Raw genomic sequence first — 23,860 nt, 5'->3', positions numbered from 1 at the left:
AACAAAGAGGATCCTGGGAATTAGACCCGTCAGTCCTATCTTGACACCTGGAAAGATACTGGATCAAATTATTAAATAAATAATTTGTAAGCACCTAGGTCGGATAGTAGGGTGATCTGTTATAGCTAACATGGATTTGTCAAAAACAAATCATACCAAACCAACCTACTATCTTTCTTTGACATGGGGCATTTGTCTAGTGGCTAGGAGGACAGCAGTAGATGTGATAGATTTTAATTTTTTTGAGTAAGGTTTTTGACAGTCCCATGTGACATTCTCATAAGCAAACTAGGGAAATATTATCTAGCTGAAACTACCATAAGGTGGGTGCACAGAACTGGATGAAAGACCATACTCAGAGTAGTTACCAATGATTTGCTGTCAAATTAGGAGGGCCTAAGTAGTAGGATCCTGCAGGGGTCAGTCCTGGGCCCAATATTATTCAATGTTTTCATTAATGACTTGGATAATGGAGTTGAGAGAGATACTTTTTAAAATTATGGATAACATCAAGAGCAAGTGGTTGTGAGCACTTCGAAAGATAGGATTAGAATGTTAAACAAGCGTGACAAGTTGGAGAATTGGTCTGAAATCAACAAGATGAAATTAAGTGAAAGAAGAGTGCAAAATACTATACTTAGCAAGGAGAAATCCAGTGCACAGCTGCAAAATGAGAATAACTGGCTAGCCAGTACTGCAGAAAAGGATCTGGAGGTTATAGTGGTTCACAAATTGAATATGAGTTAACAATGTGAAGCAGTTGCTAAAAAGGCTGTTATTCCAAGGTGTAAGACCCAAGAGGTAATTATTGTCTTCTGTAAGACCCAAGAGGTAATTATTGTCTTCTGTAAGACCCAAGAGGTAATTATTGTCTTCTGTTCAGCACTATTGAGGCCTCACTTGGAATATTGTGTCTAATTCTGGGCACCATGCTTTAGGAAAGATGTGGACAAATCAGACAGAGTCCAGAGGAGAGCAACAAAATTGATAAACTGTTTAGGAAACTTTATTCATCAGGAATTTTTTTTTTTAAAGTGGGCGTGTTTAATCTTGAAAAGAGGCGTGTTATCAGGTCACCCATCAGTCTTCAAATGTGTTAAGGGCTGATCAATTGTTTTCCTTGTCCACTGAAGATAGGATAAGAAGTGATCAGCTTAACCTGCAGCAAAGGAGATTTTAGGTTTAAATATTTGGAAAACCCTTTCCTACTATAAAGATAGTTAAGGACAGGGCTACCAGGGGAGGTTGTGGAATCCTCTTCACTGCAGGTTTTTGAGAACCAGTTTAGACAAAAACCTGTCCAGGATGGTGTAGATATACTTGGTCTTGCCTCAGTGCAAGGGACTGGACTTGATGACCTTTTGAAGTTCCTTCGAGCCCTACTTTTCTATGATTCTGTGACTTGCTTAAGGCCACACAGGAAGACTGTGTTAGAGCCAGGCTGACTCTTGACAGCGAGATATCTTTGACATTACTTCTGTGTTCAGATACTTTGCTTAAAAGGAGGACAAAGCTTTAAAAAGTGTCTAGTGGAATTTTGCTTTTGGAAGGGGAGTCAAAGATGGCGGCTACAAAAAAGTGTGGTGGGAGTGACAGTTTCCACCACATTTCTAACGTATGCCACTACACAAACCCTAAGATGGATATCAGTTGGCTTACATAAAGACTCAAAAGATCATTGTACAACGGCAAAATGATCTAGCAAGATGTTGGCTGAATTTTGTAAATGAGAAACTTGTACGGAACTACACAGGTGACTAAAGGAGATTAATTACATTTTCTTGTATAACTGTGCCTATGGAAAAGCTTAATATCCCCCCCGCCCCCAAATCTATATTTGATTTGCTGCTTTTGTACAAGTGTGTATGTTAGCTGAACTGTGTCAATTTGTTATCCTAGACACTAACCGTTCATTCTCTTGAAGTGTTGAAATAGCAGACAAAATTCTGAGCAATATTGAATGGTGATCTTTTATTTTTTGTATATAGATAGATATCTTTCAGTGTCCAGTTTAGAGCAGCTAAAAACCCTTGAATACAAATGATATTAAAGTGAAATAGTATTATCTTTCTAATGTTATGAAACTGATATGTTTGTAATTGAGGGAAGTTCATGTTTTGCACATTTTTTTTTTCCTGCACTGAAAAATGCAAATCTAATGTTCCTAAATTTTGCTAAGCGTCATAATTTTTGGAAAATCTCACACCTACCACACAGACTTAGAAAATTAACATTACTGCACAGAAAAACTTATTCTACCTTTGAACTTCGGCTCTTAATTCTTGATATGAACACTTGTAAGAAATAAAAATTTAAACCCTGCCACTGGTCCTCTAGGTCTCTTATCTATTTTATTTATTTAGTAGCCTTTGGTTAAAGGTAGGCCAGCAACTCCAGGAAAAATTATTACCGCTGCAGAGGAAAATAGTGGGTCATGATTTAGTGGGCTGATAACAGGGCTTGGAATCAGAAGAATTGGGTTCTGTTAATGGTTCTTCAAATTAGTGGCAATGTAAATTACTTTTCTCACCCATATGTAAAATAGAGATAATGCTAGCTCAACTCTGTGAAATATGCTGAGATCGACAGATGGAGAGCTACAGAATACAAGTGATAAGTTTATTGCATTACTCCTACACAAAAATGCTATACCTATTGCTGGTCCACAAAGGAATCTAGTCTCATGTGCAGAATAAAGTTATTCTATCTGAAGAATGATAGTAATGCACTCCTCGTCTATTTTACATATCCTGTCCAAGTGTGTGGACCTTATTCGGTATAAAAAGAGAGAGCTTGCTGCTCAGAGGTATGTTCTGGATGGGTTGACCTCCATTTTGATTTAGGGATTTTTTTTTCCCCTTGTTTACAATTTAAAGTATTTAGGCAGCATTGCATTCTGCCTCTGCTTCCCTGCTACTGCACCTTTCCTCTTGCGTACAACAGTCCTAGTTCACTCTTTCACATTTCTGCTGTTGGGGATTGTCTCATTACTGCCACCGTTTGACTTTGTTTTTCTCTCTTAGTTACCCAAGAAAATTTAACCCCTGTCTTAATAGATCAAAAAGGATGTGGTCTTGTGTGTGGCTCCTTTGTTCGTTTGGTTTTGGTTTTGAATTTAGCTTATCTTGAATGAAAAGCCTGTAAAGATGCAGGCCAAAACATGGCCAGCTAACACAGCTACAGACACGTTAGCCTGTGTGTTTACAGTGCTTTTAATTTGTGTTAAGAATACATCATTGGAAAAAAACCCTTTGTTTTTTCCTGTCAAAACAGGGCCTTAGATGCAATATTTTAGGGGTGTCTCTCTCTCTTTTTTTTTTTTTTTTATCCCCTTTCTGTTCACCACTAGACTGGTTTGTGATCATGTGACTGCAGTGGTCACAGTTTGTGGATTCTCTTAACTTTAATACTACTTCCAATAAAAATAGTGTTTGTACTGCACTAGCACCCAAAGGCCTGAACTGGGATCAAGAACTTTTTTGTTAGGAAGCACAAGCAGGCATGATGCCTGGCTCAAAGAAATTAAAATGTATCTAGGATCCTTTTTATGCTAATTCTTTAATCACTGGATAAGCTGGTCGGGCGAATCTGCTCTGACCCACATTTAGTAAGGGAGCATGTGAAACTGAAACCTACCAGTCCAATTTTTGTTTCTCTCTACATTTTGTCCAACAGTCATAGAATCATAGACATGTAGGGCTGGAAGGGACTAAAAGAGGTAATCTAGGCCGTCATCCCTGTGCAGAGGCACGAGTAAGTATACCTAGAGGCCTAGATCATCCCTGACAGGTGTTAGTGTAACCTGTCCTTAAAGATCACCAAGATGGGGATTCCATAACCTTCTTAGGCAGCTTGTTCAAGTGCTTAACTATTCTTTATTGTTAGGAAAAAACTAATTTCTACCCTGAATCTCCCTTGCTGCAAAGTAAGCTGCTTGCTTCTTTTCCTGCCCGTGGTGGATTTGCAGAACATCACACTGTTAACTCATATTCAACTTGTCATCCATTATAATCTCCCCAGATCCTCCCCTGCAGTACTGCTGTCTAGCCAGTTATTCCCCGTTCTGTGCATTGGATTTTTTTCCCTTCCTAATTGTAGCACTTCATCTTTGATTTCAGACCAGTTCTCCAAATTATCAAGGTCACTTTTGAATTCTAATCTTGTCCATCAGAGTGCTTGCAACTCCACCCAGATTGGTGTCATCTGCAGGTTTTTACAAACACACTTCCCCCCCCTTTTATTCAGGTTATTAAGGAAAATATTGGCTAGTACAGAGCCAAGACAGACTCTTGTGGACCCCACTACATATGCTCTCCCAGTTTGGCAGCAAATATTGATAATTACACTTTGAGTATGATCTTTAAATCAGTTTTGCATCCATCTAATATTTCATATAGACCGTATTTCTGTAGTTCGCTTATGAGAATGTCATGTAGGACAGTGTCAAAAGCCTTAGTTACATCCAGATACATCATGTCTACAAATTTCCCCCTTTCCACTAAGCCAGTAACCCTCTCAAAGAAGGATGTTGGTTTGGTTTGGCATAACTTGTTCTTGTCAAATCCATGTTGGCTATAACTTCTCACTCTTTTATCCGCTAGGTGCATACAAATTGAATGTTTAATAATTTGTTCCAGTATCTTTGAGTATTTAAGTTAAGATGATTGGTTTAATTCTCAGTGTCTTTCTTTATCCCTTTTTTTGAAGATGGGTACTATTTTTGCTCTTCTCAAGTCTTCTAAAATCCCACCCATCCTCCATGAGTTCTCAAAGATAATCACTGCTGGTTCAGAGATTGCGTTGGCTAGTTCCTTAAGTATGTTAGGAAGTTTCTTCAGACACTGCTCTCTTGAGTAAATCTAACTTATCTAAGTATTTTAACCTATTTTTCCTATTTTCTCCCCAGATCCTTCTCCCTTGCTAATGGTGTGTTAAGCAACTGCCCCATAAACTTACCCATGTGTATATGTCTTATTTACATGCACTTGTCTGTACACAGGTACTTTTATATTAGTTAGCATTTGGACGTCTTTCATATCAAGAATCTTCTTCTGTTTTTTATTAGTAACTCTATTATTTTTAAAGAAAGAGAGAACATGGGGACATCAGCAGAAGTGATGCTCACCATGATTAAAGGTATTGTGTTCATGTCAGACTTGCCCTAGATACTAAAACATAAGGCAAGAAGCTGGATACTGCACATGTATGAACTCATTCTGGTACATTTTTGTTTAAAGAAGAAAAAAATCTCCTGAGACTTTGTTGTGGTTTTGACATTGCCATGCTGGAAGTTGCAGAATCAGTAACTCATGCCCAACAGCTTTACTAACAAGGGTGGGAAAGTTCAGATATCTCTTACAAAACTACAAATGTAAGTGAAGAGTGGTTGCTTCAACTACATGTCTTGATGTTAGGCCAAAACTAGAGATTATTTGAAACATGCACACGTGCACACACTTGATAGTGTTGAAAAGTTCTGTTAAAAGGACTAATCATAATGGAGAAATTGTTCCATGTACTCGGATTTGTGATTGCATGGAGCACGCTCCCTCGCTTTATAACTGCAAAACAGTCCTGTGATGACAACTTCTTTTATGTATGTGGAAAAGTAAACATTTTGACTTTTTAGCTGTCCATCTTATACAGACATGAAGTTGTCCTGGTTAACGTTTTTTTGTTGTTACGTTGCTGATCAATTAGGGAACATGCTCGTTTAAAGTTGCGCAGTGCTCCCTTATAAGGTTTTTTGGCCGCCGCCTGCTTTGTCCACTGCTTGCAGAAAGAGCAGCCCGTTAGATCTAGCTGGTTGGGGGTTGGAACCAGGGTGGACCAGCAGCCCACCATCAGCTCCCCTAAGTTCCCTGTGTGGCAGCTGCCCAGCAGGCAATCAATTGCCAAGCAGTTCAGCTGTCCCTCCACCCACTGCCATGTGCTGCTTCTGCCCTCTGCCTTGGAGCTGCTCCTGGGAGCCTCCTGCTTGCTGTGCAGGGGTGGGAGGGGGAGAAGAGGGGTGCTAATGTCAGGGTGTCTGCCTCTCCACACTCCTGCCTCCCGCTCCTGCACCTCATCTCCACAGAGTGGGGTGGGACATGACAGGGCTCAGGACGGAAGGAGCTTGCTTGCAGCAGCTGGTGTCTCAACTTGCTGATCTACTTAAAAAGGCAGTGTACGTAGAGTGGGGTCAACATACTTAAAGGGGCAATATGCATCTCCATCTCTCTTTCTCTCTCTCTCTCTCTCTCTGCCATGCTGTCTCCCCTCCCTCCATTCGTGCTGCCTTGTAGCGTGTGAGGCTACATTAATAACCCTTGAGGGCTCAGCCGAGTGCTAGTTCATCATTTAGCAGTGAGGGATTCCCTAAGAAATACTCCAGCCTCTGACTCCACCACCTCAACCAAGCTTCACGATCATCATTGCTGTGAACAGTATTAAATTGTTTAAAACGTATACTGTGTGTGTATATACGAGATGTATTTTGTCGAGCAAAAATTTTTTCCCTGGAACCTAACCCCGTGTATTTACATTAATTCTTATGGGGAAATTGGATTTGCTTAACATCGTTTCACTTAAAATAGCATTTTTCAGGAACATAACTACAACGTTAAGCGAGGAATTAGTCTTATTTAATTGCCATGTCTTGTCCTCCCCCGTTTATTGTTTGTCTTCTCCACCCCTCAAAAAAAAAAAAAAATGCTGCTTTGCCTTCTGGTCCCGTTTTGTTCCTCTCCTTCTTGTGCTTCCCTGGACATTCTTCCCCTCTGCAGCTCCCATCCCACTGACTCCTATTTCCTCTTCTCTTACTGAGTAGACTAAGTTAGGCTGACTCTTTCTTTATTTCCAGTTGTGTTTACAATTCTCCAGCCTCTCTTCTACAATGGGATCCTACAAATGTAGAAGTTAATGAGCGGTAGGAAAAGAAGAGCCAGCACCGTCTTGTATGATCAGCCTGCTTACCCCAGACTACTTGTACTCCACAGGATCACTTTGGGAACTGCTGTACTGGAGGACTAGTATAAATGTATTTTCATATCTGTTTTGTGTGTTTGTGAGAGGGTGGGGATATGTCTCTACTGCAGCTCCTAGCTTTCTCTAAGGGTTGTTTTGAGAGAAATGGACACAATTACATGATGTCAATTTTGTTATGCTGTCTGGGAAAGCTATGATCCACAACAGAGACACTAAATTGTTTTAACTGCCATTTCAGATAGATAACAATGCATCAATTAACATTTGGAATGCTGCCTTCAACAATAAAGGGCTAGAAATGTAGCACTTATTAAACCAAATAAAATAAGTTTAAATGCTGCAGACACAACTCTCCCGTCCACAACCAGTCCACCAACACCAGAAAGCTTTCTCCTTGCTACTTGTGAGTGGATTTTGAAGCTCTTAAGTGTTCCAGGACAGTTTCACAAATGGCGGGGGGTGGGGTGGGGACAGTGCTTTAGTATTTTTATTTTTTTTGGGTTTTTTTTAAGAGCTGTCTAGGACATCTATTTACAGTGTGTTAATTTCCCTGATGGATTGCGTGGAGAAATGCTACACCCAGTGCCTAGATGAAATTGAGGCTGTGACTCAATCCAGACAGGAGGAGTGGGGGAAGAAGCTGGAAGATTTGGCTGATGTGTATATATGCGTGCCTGCCAGAGTGTAAGAGAGCCATTTGTAAAACAGACGCACTGCTTGAGGGTAGTGGTAGGGCCTAGGCTCCTACTCGGTGCTTGGGTAGCAGCTGTGGTCAAGCACTTTTTTTCATTTAGGCCTGGCAAGATGGTTGTGACCGTTCTCTCTCTGGCAAGGTTCACCTCAATTATCCATGCCTTTCTCATCTCCAGAACAGATTGTTGTAATGTGCTGTCCATGTGGTTAGACCTTGAGATCATCCCTCCTATAGCATACTGCCAGAGTGCAGATCAGTAGAAGCATCTGAGCTAGATTTCCCCTCATTATAAATAAGGAAGCTGCTGGCATGGTCCTCTCTTTGAGGGTGTACTGGATTGTGGAACTTGGTTTCCTTACTAGGTGTGGCAGGGTGACATCCCATTCCTGTCCTCTGCTCTCTCTCTGCAGTCTCCAAGACCTTCAGTTGTCAAACACCTCCGTGCAATTTATTTACATTTGTTCTTCCCACCACCTTACAGATCCATACGCTATAATTATTTAGGCTTTCAGTTTCACCTCCGTCCTCTGCTGAGGAGAGGGAGTAGGTCTCCACCTAGAGATCCTTCCTGGTTCTTGCTCTGCTAGCCTGCCTCTCTCTTCCGTGCACTTCCTTCCTGTGCTTCCTTATACCTGGGCCAATTTGCTTGTTAGTCCTCCACCAGGCCATTCTAATCTAATCCTATCTGGCCCACCCTGGGGGGAATTAATTGGTGTTTCAGTGATCAGAGTGGTGGCTCAGCTGTCGGTTCCCAGCACTCTGTCATACTCCACTAGAACTCTGATTTTTAATCTCCCAAGACATGTTGTAAAGCCCATCTCTTTTCCTCGTCCAAGGCTTCTGGGGAGAGCATGAGCTGAGGTGGCTATATTTACCGGCAGTCTCTGTTTGATTCATTTTGTGTGTGTTTTAATTTATGGGATAAATGCTAGGGCAGTGAATTGGGTGCCTATAGATGTATTTGAAAAAGTCAGAAAGAAAGGAAAAATGGGCTTTGGAATTGGACTCCTACAAATGCGTCTGAGGGGTGGCTCTCGAAATTAAAGGACTGTCAAATACGCTCAAAACAACATAACTTTCAATTGTAAATATATTATTTCTCAACTAGACTGAATATCTAAAGTATGGAGGTGCTGAGCTCAACGTGATGAGCGAGAGAGAGAAGTAGAATTTCTCCTTATTGTTACTGGTGGTAGGATGTTTCCACAGTTAATAATAATAATTAATAATAAATAATAACCTTGCATGCCCCATTACAGGTTCTGCAACATTTTTCTTCTGAACTTCATATCCTTCCATATATTCTTGAAATGAAAAAGAAATAAGATGCAGATTTGTAAAAGTCAACCAGCAGGACAAATTGCTACGAAAGAAATGGTGGTGGTTTTTTCCTTTTTTTTAAATTCAGATTCATTATTTTATTTCAAAATTCACATTTGATGTGGTCTTGAAGCATTATTCCTGGAGTCAAGTGAGAATCTCAGCTTTTTTAAAATGAAAGTTCCAGCCCTCATATTTGCAGAGAAAAGTTTGAAAATGTGACCGACATGTTCTCCATAGCTCAGAAACCAGAAGGGAACTAAAGAGCTTGCAATTTATTATTTTAGAAAGATGTTCTGGGGTTTTTTCTGTTGAGGTCACTCATGATTTTTGAATGGTTAGGTTTGGCAAAAGTACTTGCTTCTAAAAGATTGTGCTGCAAAAAAGCTCCAAAACAGCATTTTGTACAGACAGGGTGCAAGTAAATCAAAAACAGTTCTGCAGAATTGTTTTGGACTTTTAAAAATAACATGGGTTTTTGATGTGGTACGTCTAGATCAGCTGCAGCTGAGTGCACAGCATGACTTAGAGTAGAATTGGGGGAGGGATCCTTGCAAAGGATGCTTAGCGCACTCTCCCAATCCAGATCCAGCCCTGCACCCTGAGGACTGCATTAGTTTGCACAGGCTGCTAGCAGCCCTAAGGGGCTGAAACCATAATCAGTGTCCTGGGAAGCTCTGGGACCTGGCAACACCTTCCCTGCCCCAGCACAGAGCAAGTAGCTGCCTTTTCAACCACCCCTCCACTGTCCCCTAAGTCAGTGGTTCTCATCCAGGGGTCCGTGAGCCATTTCAGGGGTACCGTGGGGCCCCACTCCTGTAACTTGGTGCACTAAGCCTGAAGCCCCCCCCCCCCCCATCTGAAGCCCAGCACGGGGCTGGGAGCTGCATGGGACAGGAGCTCCAGCTCTCTGCGGGCAGAAGCCCTGAGCCCATAGGCAGAATTGGGGGGCACAAGAGTGTTTCCCCCCCAAACTGCAGTGCCTTACCCAGAGTGTGGCAGTCCAGGGGCAGCTCCTCCTCTCCTCCAGCCCCCTGATGCTCAGCCCTCTGGCCAGGTTGTAGATGGGAAGCCAGAGCCAGGCAGTGCAGGGCAGCTGCTTATTTGGCTGGTGGTGCCATGGAGTGGGCAGCCATGGCATTCCCCTGTCTGCTGCTGGTGGCAACTACTCTGCTCCTGGCCCCCTTTGACTGCTCACGTAGCTGGTAACAGTCACCCAGGTTGGGGGGACCCAGCTCTAGGTCTGGCAGAGCCTCGGGGAGCAGCCACTGCAGGGTGAGCCCGCCTGGCATACAGCTCTTAGCTATCCTTCTCCCTGCAACTTGAGCTACCCCCACTGCCTATGCACAGCCCCTAGCTACCCCCTGCCAGCACCCTGAGCTACACTCCTCACTGTACGCAGCCCCTAGCTGCCCCCTGCCTGCACCCTGACACCTTGCAAACTTTTTGAGCTGAGTCCCACTCTTGGAGTTATATTTTTTTTGTTGCATCCCTCCACAACCCAGACAGGCTGGGTAGCCTGCTGAGGTGAGTCAGGGGGTGGAGGTGGTGCTACCTTCCTGGACCCCGTTGTGCGGAGCTGGCCCAAGCCCCTGCAGCCCTTGGACCCGCCCCCCCTAGAAGTCAAACTATGCCTATGCCCAAGGGGTCATCTCTCTCTTCTAACCCCCGCCCGGCCCTGAATCTGCCCTGAATCTGCTGGGCCCTGGAGTTTGCTGGCGGGCCTCAGCAAGAAAACCATTCAGAATCCCTGCCCTAAGTTACGCTGTACCCTCCTTACCTGTAGATGAACTGTACCGTATAAAAACCACATTAATTTTAATGCACATCAAAGGAGTTGGCGGCTGTGATTGCAGCGCCATTGGCCATTATTTTTGAAAACTCATGGCAATTGGGGGAAGTCCCGGACGACTAGAAAAAGGCTAATGTAGTGCCCATCTTTAAAAAAGGGAAGAAGGAGGATCCTGGGAACTACAGGCCAGTCAGCCTCACCTTAGTCCCTGGAAAAATCACGGAGCAGGTCCTCAAGGAATCAATTCTGAAGCACTTAGAGGAGAGGAAAGTGATCAGGAACAGTCAGCATGGCTTCACCAAGGGCAAGTCATGCCTGACTAATCTAATTGCCTTCTATGACGAGATAACTGGTTCTGTGAATGAGGGGAAAGCAGTGGACGTGGTGTTCTTTGACTTTAGCAAAGCTTTTGCCTCGGTATCCCACAGTATTCTTGCCAGCAAGTTAAAGAAGTATGGGCTGGATGAATGGACTATAAGGTGAATAGAAAGTTGGCTAGATTGTCGGGCTGAACGGGTAGTGATCAATGGCTCCATGTCTAGCTGGCAGCCAGTATCAAGTGGAGTGCCCCAAGGGTTGGTCCTGGGGCCGGTTTTGTTCAATATCTTCATAAATGATCTGGAGTATGGTTTGGATTGCACCCTCAGCAAATTTGCAGATGACACTAAACTGGGAGGAGAGGTAGATAAGCTGGAGGGTAGGGATAGGATCCAGAGGGACCTACACAAATTGGAGGATTGGGCCAAAAGAAATCTGATGAGGTTCAAGAAGGACAAGTGCAGAGTCCTGTACTTAGGACGGAAGAATCCCATGTACTGCTACAGACTAGGGACCGAATGGCTAGGCAGCAGCTCTGCAGAAAAGGACCTAGGGGTTACAGTGGACGAGAAGCTGGATATGAGTCAAAAGTGTGCCCTTGTTGCCAAGAAGGCCAATGGCATTTTGGGATGTATACGTAGCGGCATTGCCAGCAGATTGAGGGAAGTGATTATTCCCCTCTATTCGATATTGGTGAGGCCTCATCTGGAGTACTGTGTCCAATTTTGGGCCCCACGCTACAAGGAGGATGTGGAAAAATTGGAAAATGTCCAGCGGAGGGCAACAAAAATGATTAGGGGATTGGAACACGTGACTTATGAGGAGAGGCTGAGGGAACTGGGATTGTTTAGTCTGCGGAAGAGAAGAATGACGGGGGGATTTGATAGCTGCTTTCAACTACCTGAAAGGGGATTCCAAAGAGGATGGATCTAGAGTATTCTCAGTGGTAGCAGATGACAGAACAAGGAATAATGGTCTGAAGTTGCAGTGGGGGAGGTTTAGGTTGGATATTAGGAAAAACTTTTTCACTAGGAGGGTGGTGAAACACTGGAATGCGTTACCTAGGGAGATGGTAGAATCTCCTTCCTTAGAAGTTTTTAAGGTCAGGCTTGACAAAGCCCTGGCTGGGATGATTTAGTTGGGTATTGGCCCTGCTTTGAACAGGGGTTGGACTAGATGACCTCCTGAGGTCCCTTCCAACCTGATATTCTATGATTCAAGTTTAAAAAAAAAAAAATTCTACAGAATATAGTGATTTGTTTTAGATTTACTTGGGCCATTTATGCTGGAGTAGTATAGGGAAACTGCCTCTCTGCCCCTTCATTACCTATATTGGAGTGATCCACTCGCTGTATGGGCTTGAAGCCTGCTTTGTGGTGCAAAATATGTCCCCTACTTTTATACTGACAATTCTCTTGTCAACAAACTGCTATTTTTTATGTTTTGTGTAAGTATTTATGTTTGTGTTTTCAGGTTAAAAACATACTGTCCTGTTCCATTGACGTTTTATTTCTTAACTCATCTCTACTCCTAAGATCTAACAACCCCTCTGTTCACTATAGCAACTACCTTTAACAGGAGCTACTTAAGTGCAACTATTTCATCTTTAAGTCTGTTTACAGCCCAGTGTGACACCATCTTAGACTGTAATGATTCTCTAATTTTCCCTGGATTTCAGGGCACTCGTCAAATCTTCTAAATGCTTATTACAGCATCTGTCTTCTCAGTAGTGCTGTGTTGTCCAATATGCTGTTGTTGTTTTGTGTTCTCATTCCAGCAGTTTCTCAGTGACTCTTCTGTGTTAAGAGTCAAACTTACTACCATAACTGTAGTTAACTCCTTCACTGCCTAATTATTACTTGGACTTTATTTTGAGTTTTTAATTATTAAAATACTTTACAGAAAGTAAAACTAGTGCCAGGAACTTGATTTCTTCTGGATGCTATCTAAAGAATGTCAGACACGAGATCTGGCACACTTTCCGCCTGGTCCAGACTCACACACCCTTGAATCATAGAATATCCAAACTAGAAGTGCTCCACACGTGAAACTTCCATTGGAGTAGTTGAGATTTGTGCCCATAGGCATTTAAAGGATCAGAGCCTTATTTGCAAAGTCCTTATAAGGCTCTGCATGGATGAAGTTTATAAATATGCATTAAAATGGTCATTTCTTCTAAAAACGGGTTGAGAACTGTGACCCAAGAACCTCTTGATGCCTACTGGCGGGGACATAGGGGTACAGGGATCCTCTGGGTTCACCCAAAAGGGTTATGTAAGGTCTCTAAGGAAGCCCTGTATGACACTGGTTATCCTATTGATTGCAAAATGTGTGTATGGAAAATATGTAAAGCGTTGCGTGTGTGTGTGTATATATATATATTGAAAATTATGTTCTCTAGGCTTTGTAGTTTAAAGGCGGGTAACTCAAAGGTAAAGGTAACATGCCTTGCAACAAACTTCTCCAGACCAGAGGTGGGAGACATTTATTTCCCTGGTGGACCGTTGTGTGTCTCATAATAGAAGTCTATTAGCGTATTCAGTCAAATGCTAATGAAGAGCATGTGAAACTTCAGATGGAAATTAACAGGAACAGGTAAACAGCGAGTGGAGGGGGAATCCTGTTTTCAGGTGAAGATCAAAAGGTCTGATACATCTGGGGGTGCAGAGAGATCCACTGGTATCGCTTAGTGAGGAAAAGCTGCCACTGGAAGTGATCTCATGAAAAAGGGGTCTCAGTCATCCTGACTGAAAATGTTGGGGCGGGGAAATGGGGTAAGTTGTTCTGTAGGAAATTTAGAATGTCTTATGAGTTTAAATTTAGACTCTAGAAAACATACTTTTTTTGTTATTGTTCCATAATTTTGTTTTATATGTAACCATTTGTTTCTGGTAGTCTTACTTTCTATCACTTGAATCTCTGTTCTTTGATAATAAACATATTTTTGTTTTCACTATAAGTATATCTAAATGCTGTGTGTTAAGCAGAGTGGTAATCCCCAATTGAATCTGTGCACTGTTCCTTAGGGAATAGAGCAGCAGTTCTCAAACTTAATTGCATCATGATCCCCTTCTGACAACAAAAATTAGTACACAACCCCAGGATGGGGGATTGAAGACTGAGCCCTGCCACCCTGGGGCGGGGGCCCAAAGCTGAAGCCCAAAGGGGAGCATGTAACCTTAGCCCTGGGTGGTGGGGCTTGGGCTTCAGACTTGCTGGGCCCAGGTCCAACTCCAACCTTGACCCACATTTTGAGAACCCCTGGAATAGAGGATCTGAGAGTTCTGTGGGCCTTCCCGATGTATGCTCAGGGGACTTGGGTTGATGTGTGCCTATTACTAACTGTACAGGGACAGCGAGATCTGAGGGACCTGTGTTGCCACAGGCTGGTGGAATCAGGAAGCTGATTCACATCAGGCACAGACAAGACTCCCTCATGCTAAGGGCAGGTAGTACCCAGAGTTGTGAGGCACCTCTCTGGCCCCCAGTAAGTGCCATACCAACCCTACAACAAGCACTTAGTGTGCACAGAAAATTGCAGAGAAACTTTGGGAAGGAAATGTTGTTTTAGATTAACAGTAGCTTTCTTTTTTTTTTTTTTTTAAATATGGAAAGCCATCTAACTAGCACATACCAAGAGTAAATGGTTAGATTAAATGTAATAATTTCTGTACTGAGTGAAATAATAACTTTTGACATTTAGCTTCTTTTCTGCTTAGATAGTTCACAAACAGATCTCTCCTCACTTTTATCTATTATTTGAAAAATATCCAGTAGTCTTCCATTATAATTTGTATAGTGGCTACACCAGTTGAAAGTGCAGGGAGTGGCATTGTGCTAAGTGCTCTATGTACGCAGTCCTTGCTCCAAAAAGCTTACATGCTATACCAAAAAAGAGACACAGGGTGGGGGAAAGGAACTGTAACTACCATTGTATGGATGGGAACTAAACATAGGGAGATCAAGCCCAAGATATTCAAACTCACTAGTGAATTTGGGTGTGCATCCTGAGACAGCTAAAAGGGGTTTGGTTTTCAGAGGGTGGATGCTCAGCACTTCCTGAAAACATAGGCCCTCAAATGTATCTCAGCTTGGGCACAAAAAGGGAGGCACCGCACATCAATTGGTATATATATAATTTTTTTTTAAACTATTTTATCTCAAATAACTTTCCCACTATTTCACAGAAATTCTCTAGCAGAGGTGTCTATTTAAGTATATGAATGCTAAATACTTAACAATTTTTTTTTAGGTACCTTATGAAACACTGAACAAACGGTTTCGTGCTGCACAGAAAAATATTGATCGAGAGACGAGCCACGTTACTATGGTTGTTGCAGAGCTGGAGAAGACATTGAGTAGCTGTCCTGCTGTGGATTCAGTTGTTAGTCTCCTTGATGGAGTAGTTGAAAAGCTCAGTGTTCTGAAAAGAAAGGTAACTGGTATTTCTACTGTTTGTTATATCTTCATTTCTCATTTCAGAAGATTACCTCTGTCACTGTGTTAAGTTACCCCACACTTTTATTCTTGTGGTCCAGAAATAAATATTAACGGCACTAGAGAGAGCCTTTAAAGCTATATTGTAAAGCAAATAGCAGAAAGTGATTGTATCTTGCTTCATTGTGCTTATGAAATTTGACTTCGTGTCCCATGATTTAGTATCACTAAATCTCTTAAAGTAGAAATATGTACATTAAAAAATAGCCTCTTTCTTGAATAGCCAACACAGAAGTGCTACATGCCATCTGAGACTTGTTTTATCTATCTAAACCAGTAGATGAGGCTTCTCTATCAGACAGTCCTGGAGACTGAAGTTACCACAGAAGAGGTAACAGCAGTTAAGTGAGTTGGTTGCATCACTCCACTTCCCAGCAGAGAGGTATCTGCATCACATCACCTCTAAAATTATATTAATTGGCACATTTGTTGACCATTTGGGGGGGCAGGCTAAGGATGGGAAGAGCATAGAAGCTGAGCTACCCTCTAAACCCTAGAGGAGGTTCTTGCAGGTCAAAGCTGAAGCATTTTGACAGGATAATGCTGAGTTTCCAGAACTGTCAATTACATACTTCTCATGAGTATTAAATTCATAGATTAGGATGGTGCTGGTAGAAAACACTAAATAGTGAGAAAAACTTTATTTGCTGTAGCTGTTCAGTTTTAAAATCTGTCAAGGTATAGTTCAGCAATGTCTCGGCCTCTGCCTCTTTTGGGTTATTGCCCATTTAAGAAGAACAAATTGTCATGGGAGGTGGCTTTTTGGTTCTCTATTTTTTATTTTATTTTATTTTTTTTGGTCCAACTGTATGTTTAAAAGGTAACTTGCAAAGGGTCTTTTAACTCTTGGGTTGGCAAACTGTTCCTGACTTATGATGTATAAAGGAGGACATAGGGGGTGGTGGCTTTTTAAAAAATTCCTGCTCAGTGCTGTGCTTTCATAAGTAACAGGAATGTCAAATGTTGTCTTCCCTGGTTTTGCATTTGGATTTCTGGTGGAGGCAGAAGGGCTTTGGTAGATGTATCATGAAGTCTCGCACTGGAATGGAATAGATAGTGGCGTAAAGGTGTTGAATCATAGAATCATAGAATATCAGGGTTGGAAGGGACCCCAGAAGGTCATCTAGTCCAACCCCCTGCTCGAAGCAGGACCAATTCCCAGTTAAATCATCCCAGCCAGGGCTTTGTCAAGCCTGACCTTAAAAACCTCTAAGGAAGGAGATTCTACCACCTCCCTAGGTAATGCATTCCAGTGTTTCACCACCCTCTTAGTGAAAAAGTTTTTCCTAATATCCAATCTAAACCTCCCCCACTGCAACTTGAGACCATTACTCCTCGTTCTGTCATCTGCTACCATTGAGAACAGTCTAGAGCCATCCTCTTTGGAACCCCCTTCAGGTAGTTGAAAGCAGCTATCAAATCCCCCCTCATTCTTCTCTTCTGCAGGCTAAACAATCCCAGCTCCCTCAGCCTCTCCTCATAAGTCATGTGTTCCAGACCCCTAATCATTTTTGTTGCCCTTCACTGGACTCTCTCCAATTTATCCACATCCTTCTTGAAGTGTGGGGCCGAAAACTGGACACAGTACTCCAGATGAGGCCTCACCAATGTCGAATAGAGGGGAACGATCACGTCCCTCGATCTGCTCGCTATGCCCCTACTTATACATCCCAAAATGCCATTGGCCTTCTTGGCAACAAGGGCACACTGCTGACTCATATCCAGCTTCTCGTCCACTGTCACCCCTAGGTCCTTTTCCGCAGAACTGCTGCCTAGCCATTCGGTCCCTAGTCTGTAGCTGTGCATTGGGTTCTTCCGTCCTAAGTGCCGGACCCTGCACTTATCCTTATTGAACCTCATCAGATTTCTTTTGGCCCAATCCTCCAATTTGTCTAGGTCCTTCTGTATCCTATCCCTCCCCTCCAGCGTATCTACCACTCCTCCCAGTTTAGTATCATCCGCAAATTTGCTGAGAGTGCAATCCACACCATCCTCCAGATCATTTATGAAGATATTGAACAAAACCGGCCCCAGGACCGACCCTTGGGGTACTCCACTTGATACCGGCTGCCAACTAGACATGGAGCCATTGATCACTACCCGTTCAGCCCGACAATCTAGCCAGCTTTCTACCCACCTTATAGTGCATTCATCCAGCCCATACTTCCTTAACTTGCTGACAAGAATACTGTAGGAGACCGTGTCAAAAGCTTTGCTAAAGTCAAGAAACAATACATCCACTGCTTTCCCTTCATCCACAGAACCAGTAATCTCATCATAAAAGGCGATTAGATTAGTCAGGCATGACCTTCCCTTGGTGAATCCATGCTGGCTGTTCCTGATCACTTTCCTCTCATGCAAGTGCTTCAGGATTGATTCTTTGAGGACCTGCTCCATGATTTTTCCAGGGACTGAGGTGAGGCTGACTGGCCTGTAGTTCCAAGGATCCTCCTTCTTCCCTTTTTTAAAGATTGGCACTACATTAGCCTTTTTCCAGTCATCCGGGACTTCCCCGGTTCGCCACGAGTTTTCAAAGATAATGGCCAATGGCTCTGCAATCACAGCCGCCAATTCCTTCAGCACTCTCGGATGCAACTCGTCTGGCCCCATTGACTTGTGCACGTCCAGCTTTTCTAAATAGTCCCTAACCACCTCTATCTCCACAGAGGGCTGGCCATCTCTTCCCCATTTTGTGATGCCCAGAGCAGCAGTCTGGGAGCTGACCTTGTTAGTGAAAACAGAGGCAAAAAAAGCATTGAGTACATTAGCTTTTTCCACATCGTCTGTCACTAGGTTGTCTCCCTCATTCAGTAAGAGGCCCACACTTTCCTTGGCTTTCTTGTTGCCAACATACCTGAAGAAACCCTTCTTGTTACTCTTGACATCTCTGGCTAGCTGCAGCTCCAGGTGCGATTTGGCCCTCCTGATATCATTCCTACATGCCCGAGCAATATTTTTATACTCTTCCCTGGTCATGTGTCCAACCTTCCACTTCTTGTAAGCTTCTTTTTTATGTTTAAGATCCGCTAGGATTTCACCATTAAGCCAAGCTGGTCGCCTGCCATATTTACTATTCTTTCGACTCATCGGGATGGTTTGTCCCTGTAACCTCAACAGGGATTCCTTGAAATACAGCCAGCTCTCCTGGACTCCTTTCCCCTTCATGTTAGTCCCCCAGGGGATCCTGGCCATCCGTTCCCTGAGGAAGTCGAAGTCTGCTTTCCTGAAGTCCAGGGTCCGTATCCTGCTGCTTACCTTTCTTCCCTGCGTCAGGATCCGGAACTCAATCTTCATAAGATATCCTTTCTTCCAAGCGGTTAAGCATTGAAGTTAAATTGGTTTGTCTGTTTATACCGGAGTTTGACTAAAGAATTTCCCCAGCTTTCCTGGTTAGCTTCTTGTGATGTTACAGACTTAATAATTCTTCAGTCACCACCGAGTTTTCCAAGTTTGAAATTATATGGATATTTAATGTAGAAATTCCCCCACCCTTTTTTAGTATGGGTAAAAGGACATTTGGCCTCCTTCACCTATTCTGGTCTTCATAACATATATTGTGCTCTCTTTTTATGCTTCTTGTGCAAGTCCTCTTAAAAGTAAATTCTCCAAGCATGGAGAAGGTGAGAGGGATTGTCGACTCCCCCCAAAATGGTCATACAAGCAAATGTTTCCTTTATGAGATCAGTATTTCCAATTCCTTTATTTAAGAAGAGATCAGAATAGAAGATTGGGAATTAGAGAAGTCCTCTCCTTCTCATCCAAAAAGATAGTGTTCCAAAAGGAGTGTGGAGTAGTTTGTTGTGTGTGTGGTTGTTTTTTTTTTTTTTTTTTTACATTCTTTCTGTTACAGTTGCAGCCAGAGGCCCCAATTTAGGTTTGTGCTGGGTTCCGTATAAACCGAAAGAGAAATTTCCTGCCCCGAGAGCCTTTTTGTTTTTGTTTCAGAGTAACAGCTGTGTTAGTCTGTATTCACAAAAAGAAAAGGAGTACTTGTGGCACCTTAGAGAATAACCAATTTATTTGAGCATAAGCTTTCGTGAGCTACAGCTCACTTCAGCTGTAGCTCACGAAAGCTTATGCTCAAATAAATTGGTTAGTCTCTAAGGTGCCACAAGTACTCCTTTTCTTTCTGTTTTTGGTTAGTTTTAAATTTCCCAAGAACGAGGATAACGTTGGTAGTGAAAGCTTACTGGGGGGAATCTCTTGGAGCACACCTCTTTCAGCCATCTGTTCTGAAATGGAAACCTTAGAATTGTTAGACAACTGGTGATTATGGCTCTCTGGAAAAGGGTGATGTGATATCTTGTTAAAGTTTCTGACATTTGCTTTCACATCTATGGCATTCAGTTTGGTGATCAGAACTACTTTTGGCTTCATCCATGGAATGTTGATAGCCACTCAAAGAATACTCCTTCACCTGAAAATTCGCATTACAAACTTGCCTGTGAATCAATGAAGAGTTATAGTGGATTTTATTAAGTATATGGGGAACAAAAACAATCCTAACAATGTCACTAGTCAATTACTAGATGGGAATGGTAGAATTATCAATAGTAATTCAGGAAAAGTAAAAGTATTTAATATTTCTGCTCTTATTTAGAGGGAAATTTGAGTTGGGAGACAATGTCATATATGACAACACACTTTTCATCCCATTAATGTCTCTGGAGAATGTTAAACAGTGGCTACTAAAGTTAGAGGTTTTTAAATCAGCAGGTCTGGATAACTTGCATCCGAGAGTTTTAAAAGAGCTGGCTGAGGAGCTGGCTGGGCTCTGAAAGTTGATTTTCAATAAGACTCGAAACACTGGAGATGCTCAAGAAGACTGCAAGAAAGCTAATGTTGTGCCAGTGTTTAAAAAGAGTAATCTAGATAACTCTGGTAATTAGATAGACTTGTTATCCTGATATTGTCCTTAGGCAAGATAATGGAGAGGCTGATATGGGACTCGAGTAATAAAGAATTAAAGGAGGGTAATATAATTAATCCCACTCAACATGGTGTTGTAGGGTGTGCATGCCCTGTAGCATCCTCTGTGGTGTTAATATGGAGTTGCAAGTACTCCCTGCCTCAATTTCCCTTCTCAGGAAGCCAATAATTCCATTTCTGTCACTCTTGATTCAATAATACCTTTCTTAGGGCTTGTTTATTACAAAACCTCTTACAAAAAAGGCCAGAGCAAAAAGTCCCAAATAAACAAAAGGTACTTCTGGCTTTCAGCTTTCCTCTGAAGCCTGCCCTCTAAGCTCTATTTCAAGTTCCCACAACATTCTACTAGGGCAAGTCTGTGCTACAAAATTAAGTCAACCTAAGTTATGTTGACATACAGTCACCGGAGTAATTGAATCAGCTTTACATGTCCATGCTACGCTCCTTGTGTCAGCAGTGCACGTCCTCACCAAGAGCACTTGCATGAATTTAACTGCCAGTGTGGGACAGTTTCGGAAAGGCAGCAACAGTTGATTTAAGCAATTCAGTGTGTACACTGATGCTGTGTCAACCTAACTACATCGACTTAAGAACTACACCTCTCATGGAGGCGAAATTAAGTCAGCTTAGTGGGAGAGTTAAATCAGTGGGAGCTACGTTTTAGTGTAGACCAGGGGTGCCCAGTGTGCGGGCCATACACTGCCCACTTCAGCTTTTCATAAGGCTCACGGCCTGCTTCAAAGCAATATACTATCAGCTGATTCATTAGCATTTTGTCATCATGTTTACGTGATTTTAGTTTACACAAGTTGTGAATAGACAGTACTGCACATAGGTTGTTTTTATCTAAATACTTATGAAACAAGCTAATGTTAAAATATAAATCAATACAGGTAACTTTAAAGCTTATCAAAATATGTTGAATCTGTTTGGCGCACACACAAAGTTGTGCTTGACGTTGTGCTTAAGTTTATGTGGTCCTCCTACGTGATAAGGTTGGGCACCATGGGTATAGATGCTTGCAGAGTTAAGTCAACTTAAGCTGCCTTATGTCAGCCTAACTATATTGTAGACCAGGCCTTAGTCTTTAAGTCTCTTCTCATGGCAGGAACCGCAGCTCTCCTCATGGAGCTTGGTGATACTTTATCTAATTCATCTATCCCTACTTAAACCCTCTGAACTTGTGGACTGGTAGCCATCCCTTGGTGTCTGCTGATAGTTAATTCAGAGCCTTGCAGGAGCCACCTTACTCTGCTCTGCTATGAAGGAGGAGGCAGCATTTATGCTCCCAGTTCATTCTTCATTGGCTGGGTAAGAGGGCAACCTTGTCCTACTTGTCTGAAAGGCTCCATGTCCCAGGCCCTTAAAGATATAGTAACAGGAAGAAGTGGCATTTAGAAGGGATCCTGACATCCCTTTCCTCTATATCCAGAGCTCCTCAGGCTTTGTGTACAGACCACCCAAAATTCTTAGAACTATGCCAAGTGGCTGGGAGGACTCCCCTTAAGGGCCAGACTATCCCGTAACATATGGGTTTATGAAAAATAGATCCTGTCAGACTAACTTGATATTTCTTTTGATGAGATTACAAGTTTGGTAGATTAAAGGTAACAGTGTTGATATTATATACTTCTATAAGGCGGTTGATGTGGTAGTACATGACATTTTGAAAAAACTAGAACAATATAAAATTAACGTGGCCCACACTAATTGGATTAAAAGCTGGCCAACTCACAGGTCTTAGTGTAACATTAAATAGGGAATCATGTCGAATGAGTGTGTTTCCATTGGGGTCCCCCAGGAATCTGTTCTTGGCCCTGCACTATTGAACACTTTTATCAATGAACTCAAAGAAAACAAAATCATCACTGAAAGTTTACAGATGACACACAAATTGGGGGAGGGTTAAGTAATGAAGAGGACAGGTCACTGATACAGAACAATCTGGACTGTTTGGTAAACTGGGTGCAAGCAAACAATGTTTTTTAATAAAGCTAAATGTAAATGTATACATCTAGGGTGGAAATGTAGATCATATCTCCAGGATGGGGACTCCATCCTGTGAAGCAGTGAGTCTGAAAAAAACTTGGGTGGACAGTGGTGGCTAATCAGCTGAACACGAGCTCCTGGTACAAAACTGCAGCCAAAGAGTTAAAGCAATCCTTTAATGCGTAAACAGGAGACTCTCTATTAGGAGTAGACCGGCTATGTTCCTCTGTATTTGGCACTCACGCATTCACTGCTGGAATACTGTGTCAAATTCTGGTAGTCACAGTTCAAGAAGAATGTCGATAAATGTTGGAGAGAGTTGAGAGAAAAACTGAGACTGATTAAAGGATTAGAAAACATATCTTGGATTAAGCTCTTTGAGTCTATCGCTATATTTCACTTAACACAGAGAATATTGAGGGATGACTTGATTAGTCTATAACTGTGTATATAAAATCTCCCCACTGTATCTTCCACTACATGCATCCAATGAAGTGAGCTGTAGCTCACGAAAGCTTATGCTCAAATAAATTGGTTAGTCTCTAAGATGCCACAAGTACTCCTTTTCTTACAGGGGAACAAATATTTGATAATGGGCTCATCAGCCTTGCAGACAAAGGGTATAACAAGACCAAATGGTGGAAGTTGGAGCTAGACAAACACATACTGAAAATAAGGTGTAAATGTTTGCCATGAAAGTAATTAACTGTTGGAACAGTTTACCAAAGATCATGGTGGATTCTCCATCGCTTTTTTTTTTCTCCTTCTCATCTTTCTCTTACTCAGTGAGTCTGCTCTAGCGATCGTTCGCCTTTTGCTCTGTTTCTGTGCAGCAGCAAGGGCTTGACAGGCCGAAAATCCAATGTCGGAATAGACTTGATGCACCCATGTAGGGGGGAGATCTGGGCCACCTCCATGTCTTGGTTGGTGCAAGCCACTCAGAGAATTATGTTCACTGGAATGTCTTGTGGCATTCTGGCGACATGCCAGCTGCGGACAGTAGCCCCGGTAGTCTATAAACTAGAGCACCATAAACGTCTGTGTGATGAATGCCCAGGATATAACATTGGTATTTTGTGTGGAAAGCCTCCATCTTTGCCTAATCTGAGCAACACAGTGTCCTTGTTTCACAACTGTACAGCAGTATGGAGAGGATACAGCTCGAATAGATCCTGAACTTGGTGGTTGTGCTGGGATGATGTTGAGTCTATATTTCTCATAAATGACCCATGGCAGACACTGTGGTGCCAATCTGATGGAGAACCTTTGTGTCAGAGTTGGAGGAACTGATGAGTGTAGAACCCAAATAGCAAAAGCTGGAAACTGCTTTGACTGTTTCCTTATTCAGAGATTGG

The 23,860-nt window shown here is 42.4% G+C and overlaps 1 protein-coding gene across 6 annotated transcripts in view; it reads left to right on the top strand.

Annotated features, from left to right (window-relative positions):
* The window catches only part of MAEA (macrophage erythroblast attacher, E3 ubiquitin ligase), a 117,428-nt gene that overhangs the window by 12,037 nt on the left and 81,531 nt on the right, over positions 1-23,860 (top strand). For all 6 annotated transcript variants that reach the window (XM_084626473.1, XM_084626470.1, XM_084626468.1 and 3 more), the window contains exon 2: positions 15,343-15,525. In XM_084626473.1, the coding sequence (XP_084482599.1) occupies positions 15,418-15,525 (108 nt within the window). In that variant the 5' untranslated portion in view covers positions 15,343-15,417. The remainder of the gene's footprint in view (positions 1-15,342; positions 15,526-23,860) is intronic.

This window comes from Lepidochelys olivacea, assembly GCF_965140295.1.
Source record: "Lepidochelys olivacea isolate rLepOli2 genome assembly, chromosome: 4".
Taxonomy (NCBI): Eukaryota; Metazoa; Chordata; order Testudines; family Cheloniidae; genus Lepidochelys; species Lepidochelys olivacea.
The sequence above is the reverse complement of the archived record's forward strand: the minus strand, read 5'-3'. Positions and strand labels throughout refer to the sequence as shown.